This window comes from Heptranchias perlo, chromosome 24 (assembly GCF_035084215.1).
Source record: "Heptranchias perlo isolate sHepPer1 chromosome 24, sHepPer1.hap1, whole genome shotgun sequence".
NCBI classification, from domain to species: Eukaryota; Metazoa; Chordata; class Chondrichthyes; order Hexanchiformes; family Hexanchidae; genus Heptranchias; species Heptranchias perlo.
In genome coordinates, this window is record NC_090348.1 from 39,840,897 (window position 1) to 39,853,397 (window position 12,501).

At 41.8% G+C, this 12,501-nt stretch overlaps 1 protein-coding gene across 10 annotated transcripts in view; it reads left to right on the forward strand.

Moving 5' to 3' along the window:
• The window catches only part of celf2 (cugbp, Elav-like family member 2), a 472,545-nt gene that overhangs the window by 340,781 nt on the left and 119,263 nt on the right, over window positions 1–12,501 (forward strand). For all 10 annotated transcript variants that reach the window (XM_068005125.1, XM_068005127.1, XM_068005132.1 and 7 more), the window contains one exon: window positions 12,276–12,358. In XM_068005125.1, coding sequence (XP_067861226.1) covers window positions 12,276–12,358 — 83 coding nt within the window. The remainder of the gene's footprint in view (window positions 1–12,275; window positions 12,359–12,501) is intronic.

Sequence of the window (12,501 nt, forward strand, 5' to 3'; positions counted from 1 at the left end):
TCTTTGGGTAAAGAGGTTTCTCCTGAATTCCGTATTGGATTTAATAGCAACTATTTTATATTTATGACCTCTAGTTTTGGACTGCCTCACAAGTGAAAACATTTTCTCTAGAGAAAAGAGCTCCAGCCTGTTCAGCCTTTCCTGATAAGTATATCCCCTCAGTTCTGATATCATTTTTGTAAATCTTTTTTGAGCCCTCTCCTATATCTCTATATCCTTTCTATAGTATGGACACCAGAAATGTTCACAGTGCTCCAAGTGTGGTCTAACCAAGGTTCTATACAAGTTTAACATAACTTCTCTACTTTTCAATTCTATCCCTCTAGAAATGAACTCCAGTGCTTAGTTTGCTTTTTTTTAATGGCCTTATTAACCTTATTTGTGTACCCCTAGATCCCTTTGCTCCTCTATCCCATTCATACTCTTATTATCCAAGCAGTATGTGGCATCCTTATTCTTCCTACCAAAATGCACCACCTCACACTTATCTATGTTGAAATTCTTTTGCCAATTACACGCCCATTCTGCAAGTTTATTAATATCCTCTTGCATTTTGATGCATTCCTCCTTTGTATTAACTACACCCCCCAATTTGGTGGCATCTACAAATTTTGAAATTTTACTTCCGATTCCCAAATCGTTAATGTAAATTGTGAACAACAGTGGTCCCAGCACCGGTCCCCATGGAACACCACTTCCCGCCTTTTGCCAGTCTGAGTACGTACCCATAACCCCTACTCTCTTACCTGTTTTGTAGCCAACTTGCTATCCATTCTGCTATGTGTCCCATGACTCCACATGCTCTGTCCTTAGCCATGAGTCTACAATGTGGTACATTACCAAAGGCCTTTTGAAAATTCAAATATATTACTTCTACTGCATTACCCTTGTCTACTTTTTCTGTTATTTCAAAGAATTCAGTAAGGTTGGTCAGGTGTGATTTTTCCCTTCCGAAATCCGTGTTGACTATTCTTTCTTATATTTTCGTTTTCTAGATGTTTTTCTATTACATCTTTGAGTAAAGATTCCATTATCTTTCCTACCACTGACGTTAAGCAAATTGGCCTGTAGTTCCTTGGACTTGTTCTATCTCCCCTTTTAAATCTGTGAATAACATTAGCTGTCCGCCAGTCCTCTGCCACTTTCCCTTTTCTAATAGGAATTAGAGAGTAATAGCAAGCAAGGGGGTGTCTTATACAGAGTAATAGCTGGCAAGAGAGTACCTTACATAGAGAGGAATAGTTCGCAAAAGTCTGTTCTACATAGATCGTAATAACTGGCAAGAGAGTGTTTTACATAGATAGTTGTATTTAGCAGGGGAATGTCTTACATAGATCGTAATTAGTAGCAAGGAACTGTTGCACAAGGAGTATTTGCTACAAGAAATGTGTTACATGGATGTAAGAGCTAGCAAGGTAATGTTAACAGACAGTAATTAGCACAAGTATATAGTAGATAAAGAACACAGCAAGGCAATATTACTTAGTGAGGCTGTTGACAATCACTGTCCAGCCTCACATATGAAGAATGGTCACTTGAGCAAGGTACCAGAGGGTGTATAGTGCCTGTGGAACAGCACCCTGACAGGAGTCAACACCTTCATGAGAGAAGGGGAGAAATTTGATCAAACACAAAAATATCACCGAGGTTCTCCGAGGCAGTACGCAAATTGCAATTGTAAAATTATCCATTTTCCCCAAAAATCTTGGAGCATTTTAAGCTGGTGGCTGAAAGGGAGCAGGAGAACATCAACGTGTTTAACTCTAATTCTTTGGGGACACGATTTTCCCACTGATACATGGATTCCTGCGGAAATCAGAGTTCCTTAACAGCAAGCACTTTACTTTCTGAAGGTCCTCATTTTCCTTCCAAAAGCTGTCCTGACAATGAGCCCACCCTTTAGAACATAAGAAACATAAGAAATAGGAGCAGGAGTAGGCCATACGGCCCCTCGAGCCTGCCCTGCCATTTAGTAAGATCATGGCTGATCTTCGACCTCAACTCCACTTTTCCCACCCATTCCCCATATCCCTTGATTCCCCAGGTAAACACGACTATCAATAATCTTCAGTAACTGTCGGAACATTGAGAGGTTTCCTCCCAAGCATTTTTAAAATTTCCCTTCCCCACTCTATAATTCTCTACCCTCTCCTGAACGTGCTCAGATCTGGAAGCCTGTGGATTCAAGCTTCACGTGAGTACATAATCTAGGCTGATACTCAAGGGCAGTACTGCGGGAGTCCTCCAAAGATGGAGTTGTCATCTTTCAGCTGATGCAATGAACCGAGCTCCTGTCTGCCTGTTCCGATGGTGCAGCTGGACATTATGGACCCCATAAAGAAAGAACTTGCATTTATATAGCGCCTTTCATGACCTCAGGACGTCCCAAGGTGCTTTACAGCCAATGAAGTACTTTTGAAGTGTAGTCGCTGTTATAATGTAGGAAGAGTGGCACTATTTGAAGAGCAGGAAGTTTAGCAGGTGTCTTCACCAACATTTCCCCCCCCCAATCACCACCAAAAACAGATTAACTGGCCATTTCTCGTATTCTCTTTTGTGTAAGTGTCAGTATTGAGTGTCATCGGGCTTTTCTATCATGGGGGGGAAACACAGCCTATCTCCTTTCTTGTATCTTCACTTGACTTCTTGTGCGTTTTGCATTGGGGATTAACTGGATGGCAATCAGGCATGGAGACCTTGGATGATTTTTTTTCTCTGCCTCGCTCAGCAGCTCTGAAGCCAAATCGGAGGAGCTACTAACTCAGTAAAGACCAGGGATCAAATCCAGGACTTTTCTGATCTCCATTCCACACCAAATAACCCACCCTGAGACATCAAGGAAGCTCATTATTAGGATCTGAAGACCGTTGCAGCTCACTTTTTTTTTAAAAAAGAGGTACCTGACCTGTTGTCATGACGCAAGCTCCTTTAGCATGGATAATAAATTAATCCACATCACAGGCATCTCCATGATGATTTCCAGTCAATCTCGCTTCATCATGAACCAAAAAGTGGATCACATAGCTGGACAGTGCCAATGTTCTTCCCCCACCCCCAATAAACCATCACTTTCTATGGTGCATAACAACCTTTAGCCCAACCTCGAACTGACAAAACTCATCCCTACAGCAGTAGGTGGATTCAGTTAACTAGACAATCCCAAGACTTGAACCTACGGCCATAAGGTAGGGATGTAAGTGCTTTCACTTGACTATCACTCAGGAATCAACAATCTCCTCCACTGTAAAATGTTAACTGGGAACTGACAGCCACTCTGGAGGTAAATGTAGCAAGTGTTTCACTCCTACGCTAAGTGCTATTGCTGAGATCAAATGTACATTAGAAAGTTGCTTTTTACTGAATAGTACATAGTGAACTGACACTTATGAGAAACATCATTTTCTTTCCATTACTTCTACAGGAATGTAGAGTTTCTAATGCTTAATGTACAATGGGGCACATAAAGATTCAATTATATTAACTTCAGCATTAAGTAGATCTGTATAATACTACAGAAGCCACGGTAGCTTTAGACGTTTCCATTGTAAATGGTGACAATTTTAGTTTTACTCTCCCAACAGGATATCATCAGCAATCTCTAATATCACTGTATTAGTGTGGAGGATACTCTAAATTGTGTGGGCACATGAAACCTTTTTCTTCCTGTTTTCACCCTTGTTTTCTGAAGTTGTTGACTAATGCTGCAGGATTGTTCCCCAGACATCATTACCTCACCCAAATGGCCACTCTTCATGTTTAAACCTAAATGGGCTATTCAACCACAGAAGGTAAGGCAGCCAAGCTCAAAATCCATGCTTAGTCAATGTCCAGAGGCACGCACTCTATATCAAACAGTTGTGGGAAACCTGCCTGACATTTTTGCTTCCCCAGCCCAGGATCATTGAGGACAGTTGTAGCAATAGTGACAACTTCCATTTATATAGTACCTTTTTAATATAGGAAAAAAAAACATAGCATCCCAACCACTGCTGTAGATGCAGTCAGCTAACTCAGCACAAACCAGGGAACAAACCTGATCTGTATGGCTCCATTGTATTCACTGCATTAACCAGCGAGTACACGAACCTTCAGGGGAGCAAGGCCTTTTAGCATTGATTGAAACTGCCACCATTGATATGGTGCATTGAAGCAGCAATGTGCAGTGCCATGCAGTGATAGGATGTGAGTTTGATACTTTGCTCCACTGAGTTCCTGATTTCAGCCACGGAGCAGTGGGAAGTGACAAGTGGAGGCCAGAAGCGTCGCCATGGGGAATAGGGGGAAAGAAAGAGTTAATGCTTTGCTGCACGTGTCGATTCAGCCGTGCTGCAGTATAAGCACAATATGGAACACCTCACAGTCCCACCATTATTATCAATTATTGGGAAAGCTGTCAAATCTGCGCCTTTCAGGAATCTAAACCTCGATTCCTTTTCCATTAATTACAAGGCTTAGTCTTAACACTTGACTCAATGTCAGGCTGCTCACTGATTGGTTTCCTTATCAGTTTTTATCGCATAGGAGGTGCCAGTTGAAGCAGCAGAAACTTTCCACCAAAGCCATTCTTATCACGGACATAGGAAAATGAGATCGGGTTTCTTGTTTGTCTTGTGCTTATTAACACGATGCCTAACTTTCGGCTCTTGAATTGTCCAATAAACCAATTCAATAAAAATTAATTAAGCCACTGTTTGGCCATCTGTGGGAAGGCGGCACCACACTGTCCATCATTTAACCCCTTCACTCACCTCCGATGAATGACAGGACAGGCGCATGTGTTACTAACCTTAACCTTGTTTCACTAGTTCTGTGCCGGCAGAAATACAATTGTCAAAGTAATTATTACTAAGAGTCCAGTACTTGCTCTCAGGATTAGCTGGGTTCAGTGTGACATAGCTTACATCTGTTCACAGAATCTTTCACACGCTCTTTCAATTTATAGAGCGACTAACAAACGTCAGTGAAAGACTTCCTTTTTAAACCTTTTGGACTAGGTGGATATAAAGACACATGACTCCATTGAATCACTGGCAGTTTAGCTACCGTACCAGAACAATTCACTATGCCCTTCTCTAAAAAATTCTTCTAACTTCTACCTCTGTTCAAAACGTTTTCTCAAACTTACTTCTCAATCTGATCGGTTTCTAATAACATTCTCCTCCTGTTCTTGTTTTCCTCAGTCAATTGGAAAAACCTGAACAAAAACCTTCCTTTGAGGTATTTCTTCTTTTCTGAATTAAGGCATTGGCCCAGATTTTCCTCGGGGCGCACCATTATCTAAGTCGTAGGGACCCCTGAATGGTGCAAAAGGAAGAGGAAATTATGGAGTAAATGACGTACGCCATTAATTATGCCACTCCATTATTTTCCTGGGACTTTTGCGCTGCTCCACTGTTACCCAAGCCGGAATTGGTGAGAAGTTAATTATCACAGTTCTGCAACCCCCCCCCCCAATAAAATCAATGGCAATCCCTATTTTCCTGGACTTAAGCCAATTTTCACGCCGCTGCCACTTAAGACTTTGAAATAATGGTGCTGGAGTCCTGGCAGCAGCATGATTTATTGCTCCAGGATCGGTATGGATAACTGAGAGGCAAAATCAATTGTATTCCACAGTATTATTTATCCTTTACTCAGAAGTTTATTGCCTTAATTTTGTGATGGTGACTATCCTGGGAATATTTCATCTGCCTCAAATCACAAAGGAACCAAGGTAGTTTTTATTCACTTGTTTATTTAGTCAAGTCCATTATCTTTCTGTTGTGGGCACAAGTATTTTAGCAGGACGTCAGCGTTTAGTACAAAGCTCAACTGTAGATTAGTGTTTTTATTTAAGAAGTTAAACTTCTATTCACTCGAACCCTCCGGGGCTCTGGGTGGTGAATGTGCCTTCTCTTCAGCTCTTAGATCGGCGCTGAGTGCCTGATTCTCTGCTATGCTCGTGACAGTGTATTCTAGTTAGAAAACCAGCAAAATTTGGAACAAAGTTAGCAACAATGAGGATTAATGCACTCGACGGCAAGATTTACGATGTAGGTCACCAATTTTGCTGTTGCAGGAAAATCTGGTCTGATACCCTGGCCCAATCAACCAACCTCCACGAAATTTAGGATTCTAATTAAAACTGTGCGAACATTTCCTGTACATCGTTAAAAGTTATAAAGGCACATATTATTCTTCATGTTGGCCTACATACTCAGATATTTTCCTATCATTATTAAGAGTATCAATGGAGGATCCAATGTCTAAGGGATCCTTTACCTAAGAGTATCAAAAGAGAATTGGATATATGCTTGAAGAGGAAGAATTTGCAGGACTATAGGGAAAGAGCAGGGAGTGGGACTAATTGGATAAATCTTTCAATGAGCCGGCACAGGCATGATGGGCCAAATGGCCACCTCCTATGCTGTACGATTCGCTGCAGGATCAGCAGGTCATTGCTAAATTTTCAATTAAAACCATTGTCCAACTAACTCATCTCTGTAGGTGTTTCACATCTGCAGTTAATTAAAATTAACACGCTGCATGTTATTGTCGATGGAACTATCCCACTTTCCAACATTCCTGACAATGGGAAACAAAACTCTCTTTGTCTAATTTGTACCACAGCAATCACCACTACATGTAGGGTCCAAATCCAGTTCAAGAATCAGCTTGCCGTTTGTACAGAAATTCATGTACAAAATCTCTGGTGTTAGTATTTGTCATGGTTTCTCCCATGGACAACACTCGTGCACCCTGCACACCAGAAACATGGCAGTACTAAATTGAGCACAGCACTTCATCAGTACAAAGTTTTTCCAGTTTTCCCGTTATCGCTAAGTTACTGTAAGTTTGTGAAACAATAAAAGAACAAATAAGTAATGAAAAGAACAACAAATGAAAGTAATTTTTAAAAAAAACAATACATTTAAAAGAGCCGTGTTGCTGCTGATGTGTCACCTTGGTTCAGCCTGTAGCACTCTCATCTCCAAGTCAGAAGGTTGTGTATTCAAGGCTTACACCAGACTGACTCCAATACAATCTAGACTGAGGCTCAAGGGCATTACTGAGGGAGTGCTGCATTGTCCGAGAAATGCCGACCTTCAGATCAGATGTTAAACCCAAGTTTCCCGTCTGACTGTTCTGATGGTCCAGATGGATATTAAACATCCAATAGCACTACTCAGAGAAGAGCGGGCAGCTCTACTGGTCCCTTGCCAACGTCTCTCCTTCAACAAATGGTCATATGTCTCGTTGCTGTTTTTGGGGCCACTGCTGGCACAGAACAGCTGCTGCATTTGCCGCCATTACAATAATCAGTGCACTTCAAAAAGTAATTGGTTGTATGCTGTACTTTGAGACAAATCTGCATGGTAAGCCACTAAATAAATGCAAGTATTTGGTAAGCTCCTGCTGTACTGAATGGATCCTGGCCTGGTTTACTTTGTTAAGGCGAAATCGATTAAAATAGTATCTTTGAAAGTGTCTCACGCTGTGAGGGGTGTAGATTGTAGCCCCAATTGTAATCAGTGCTTGCAGAGGTCTGAAATAGTCGTTCTGATTGCTAGTATAAATGGAACTCTGTGCTGATGGAACCCAGAGGGTAAGATATGCAGAGCTGAGTGTCTACAGCAACTTTTAGCTTTTCTTGCCGCCAGGACTTGCTTTTAGTGAGGCCTGAGAGGGCTTCTTGCTAAACTGCACCCTACCACCCATTGGCATATCGCTTTTGAACAAGGGCACCAGAGGGCAGCTCTGCCTCATGAACCTGTAACCTATGATCAGCCAGCACCTGCAGGAGAAGAGGGGAGAAAATGAAAACTAAGCACAATCTGCGGCAGCAATCAGCACGGCTGTCATTCCAAGCTGATTTTCCAGAGATCCCAGGTCCCCTGCTGGAGGCAACTACAGGACAAGAATCTTTACACAGATGAACCATTTGTAGCTTGCTTAAATCATTTAAGTTTTCATTTGTCATTGTTGATTTAGTGGAAGAGTTTTTCAGTGAAGAGTAATTAAAGTATTTCCAACATTACGTCTGAAAATTGTGAACTTTTTCTGTAATTTATAATGCTCATTGGGGACATAGCAGTGAATATAAAATATCAGCAAGGAAGGGATATCAATTCAACGTCCATTGATTTTTCTGGGTTACATATTTCGTGAAAGGAAGTTTTCTTTAAACTCTTTTTTTTATTTGATGGAACTTGCTTCAAATGCTGTAGGTAGAATTTGCCATGACAACCATGCGAATGTCACTGATTGTAAAGCGACCAGAGCATTTGAACCTGTCTGGCTTTCAACCAGACTGTCCAATCCTGAAATTTCTAAAAGGTATCAGAAGTTCTTTTTAAAATAGAAGTCTTGGTTGCGAGTTCAAGTCCCACTCCAGAGACTTGAGTACTAAACCCAGGCTGACACTCCAGAGCAGAACTGAGGGAGTGCTGCACTGTTGGAGGTGCCGTCTTTCAGATGAGATGTTAAACCGAGGCCCCGTCTGCCTTCTCGGTGGACGTAAAAGATCCCACGGCAATATTCGAAGAACAACAGGGGAGTTCTCTCCGGTGACCTGGCCAATATTTATCCCTCAACCAACATCACAAAATCAGATTGCCTGGTCATTATCTTATTGCTGTTTGTCAGACCTTGCTGTGTGCAAATTGGTTGCCACATTTCATGAGAGCATAAGAAATAGGAGCAGGAGTAGACCATATGGCCCCTCGAGCCTGCTCCGCCATTCAGTCAGATCATGGCTGATCTTCAACCTCAACTCCACTTTCATGCCTGATCCCCATATCCTTTCATTCGCCTTGAGTCCAAAAATTTATCCACTTCAGCCTTGAATATACTCAACAACTCAGCATCCACAGCCCTCTGGGGTAGAGAATTCCAAAGATTCACAACCCTCTGAATGAAGAAATGCCTCCTCATCTCGGTCTTAAATGGATGACCCCTTATCCTAAGATGATGCCACCTAGTTCTGGACTCTCCAGCCAGGGGAAACAACCTCTCGGCCTCTATCCTGGCAAGCCCCCTCAGAATCTTATTATGTTTCAATAAGATCACCTCTCATTCTTCAAAACTCCAGAGAGTTTCCCTCCATTACAACAGTAACTACACTTCAAAAAGTACTTCATTGTCTGTTAAGCGCTTTGGGACATCCTGGGGTTGTGAAAGGCGCTATATAAATGCAAGTCCTTTTTCTTTTTCTTATTTCTTCCTACTTATTTCTGTGTCTTGTTATGTGAGGCAGCGGGGATCTCGCTGAATTTATTTTTTTGGACCTCGAGCCATGATCCCATCCCAACCGTGTGTGTGAGCCTAGACAGCATGTCTCAGCAGACTGTCTCACCGTGGAGTCCCCGACCCAGTCCTTTCTTCACCCGGTGTCTATGTGCGTGCACTTTCCAACAGGGGGTCACTGAATCCCAATCGGGAGACCAAGACACGGGCTGAGGTTCTATTCTCCCACCCCTCTCCACCTCGTCAGAGACGCTGAGCCCCACTGTAGCTCCCCACCGCTGCCGAAGTTTAAATCGGCTAATTCAGCACAGGCTAGGAACCCCGATGCTAAGACACTCCTGCTATGTGGAGAGTCTTAGCATCAAGCAGTGCAGCTATCAACTCAGGCATCTGGAGGACTACACCTGATAGTTCATCAGGAGCTGAAAGCCCGACAGTTGTGTTGCAAATAGGCAGTGCACAGTGAGACATTGAGTTCTATTTAATATAATAATATCAGTAACAAAGCTTTAGCAGAGTAGAATGCACAGGAGAATACATCCCCCCCCCCCCTTCAACATGTTTCCTCCTTACCAGCTGCTGTAACCCCTTATGTAAATAGTCTCTGTCTTAAAAAACATACTAATTGGAATATCATGTAATAATTCGGCTGTGATTTTGCTGGTGAAAATGTTGTCAGCATCCTTAACAGCTGTGGTTAGTGGCGGTCGCTCAGTATCCAGATGGCATTCATTGCTGCTGAGCAGCAAGTCGGCGATTAAAACGGCATCACATCGAATGCAAGACTGGATAGAGACTTAAAGTAGTAATAAAAATCATGTCGCATGCTTTCATCTGATTCCATTATTTTTGCTTGGCAGCATCTATTTTCTCCCTAGTTCAATCTCCTTGGACAAGCGCTGGGCCTGCCTGAGCCACTCTGTAATCAATGCAAGGTTGCCTACTATTGGGACTTACTATACTCGGAGATACAAGGAAACACCATCGTTTCCATGTATTATATTACACCGCTTGCTTCATACATTATTGCCTCAAAACAAACTTCATTCTATTTGTCAATAGAGACCACATGCTGCATCATTCCAGTGATGTGGTACAGTACAGGCAAACCAACAGCTACCTACTTTAATATGTAGAGCCCCCTCCCCCCCACCAAAAGGAGGGAAAAATTATTGAGAACTGGCAATGTTGTTGAAAAGGGATCAAAAGCTTTCGTATTTGTGGAAGAATGTCGATTTATTGGGAAATCTTTTGATAAATCCTAGGATATAAGGACACTAGAGGTTCAGGATTGTAGAGATGAAGTGCCAACAGCTCACCTACTGTCTGTGTGTTTTTCCATTAAATCGAGATCCTATTGATTGTGCAATGTTTCACATGACCAGTGAGGCTGCACTCGTGGGAAAAGAGTTAAGTGTTTTATGAAAAAAACACATCAATTAGAATATAATGCCCAGAAACACAGCAGCAATTTTGTCTGGTCTTATTATTATTGTTCTTTGTTTTTTAATTTGTTCCGCCAAAATCCTGATTCTCAAATGGCCCAGCATATTATTACAAAACATTCTTGAGTATTGGAGACCTCCCGTTACGTTTGTCAAATCTGTTATCAAATGTCTGTGGCCTATTCCCAACTCCTCATTAGAAGAGGTGATATCCTGTTGTATGTGTTTACATTTTCCTGTTTGTTCTGAATATATTATAGTCTGTGCTGAGTTAGTTTAAGCTTCGTCACGTTGGTGGTAGGAATGCTACAATTGGCCTCATTACATAGAATTATATAGGATGTACAGCACAGAAACAGGCCATTCGGCCCAACTGGTCCATGCCGGTGTTTATGCTGCACATGAGCCTACTTCATCTCACCCTATCAGCATATTTCTATTTCTTTCTCCCTCGTGTTTATCCAGCCTCCCCTTAAATGCATCTATGCCATTCACCTCAACTACTCCTTGTGTTAGCGAGTTCCACGTTCTAACAACTCTGGATAAAGAAGTTTCTCCTGAATCCTCTATTGGATTTATTAGTGACTATCCTATATTTATGGCCCCTAGTTCTGGTCTCCCTCGCAAGTGGAAACATTTTCTCTACGTCTACCCAATCAAACCCTTTCATGATCTTAGACCTCCATCAGGTCACCCCTCAGCCTTCTCTTTCTTGGAGAAAAGAGCCCCAGCCTTCTCAATCTTACCTGATAGGTATAACCTCTCAGTTCTGGTATCTGGGCTAAGAAAGACAAAGATCAGCCAGCTGTTAGAAAGTGTGCACGTGCATGTATGGGCATCCATTGAGGACAGGAACGAGCTCAGCTTATGACAGCTCCCCGTCTCACATGCCCTACTCACACTCACTCGCCGAACTAAAATACGAGGAATTGTCCACTCAGCTATGGTGCCTCGGCAATGAACGGCCAGGGAACCATAATCCAACCATGGAGTTGGCGCCATCAGGAGATATGGAGACGAGAAAACTGGATATTAAAAGAAAACCCATTTAATATCAGAAATCTGAAAAATAAAATCATAGAAAAGATTAGGAATGCGCAATAGGTCCACGAGAACAGCATGATAACATGCTGTGTCTTTCCAGCATCGTCTGTTTTTATATTATGTCATTTTTTTTTAATGCTCTGTTTTGAGGATTGTAATATTTTCATTTGCAAACATGCTTTGGAGAATAAAATGTAGAATGGTTATTGCTTGAGAACATGGATATGCTTGTTGCAGCATGTGCCTAGAATATTAGAGCTGCCGGATATTAAATCCACCTAATCACACTTAGTCTTTAATCATTTAAATAAGACATAATGGAAGAATCATCTAAAACTAATTGCTCCCAACACACACTGGCTTTTTTTCAAATAGAGTCTGCATTTTGAAGGAGATGGGGAAGTTGTGGAGGGGGGGCGGTCAGGAGGAGTTAAATGATTTAAATTACATTGCACAGAATGATGTCTGCTAGCCTAATGAGTTTTGTGTATTATTGTCTTTTTTTAATTTAATTTTAATTTCCTATCTTCTAAATTCTTCCATTATTGTTTTGTTTTGCAGGATGTTGTTTTGTTACATTTTACACAAGAAAAGCTGCACTTGAGGCACAGAACGCTCTGCACAATATAAAAACTTTACCTGCGGTGAGTACCTCTGATCTTATTTCAAACAGTGACAGAAGGTCAAGGCTTGTCTTCTTGGGCCTGTCCTCCTTGGAGAAGAAGAGGCCTCAAGGTGCCCTGATTGAATTTCTCACTGTTATGAAGGGGACTGACAAAAAGTTGAT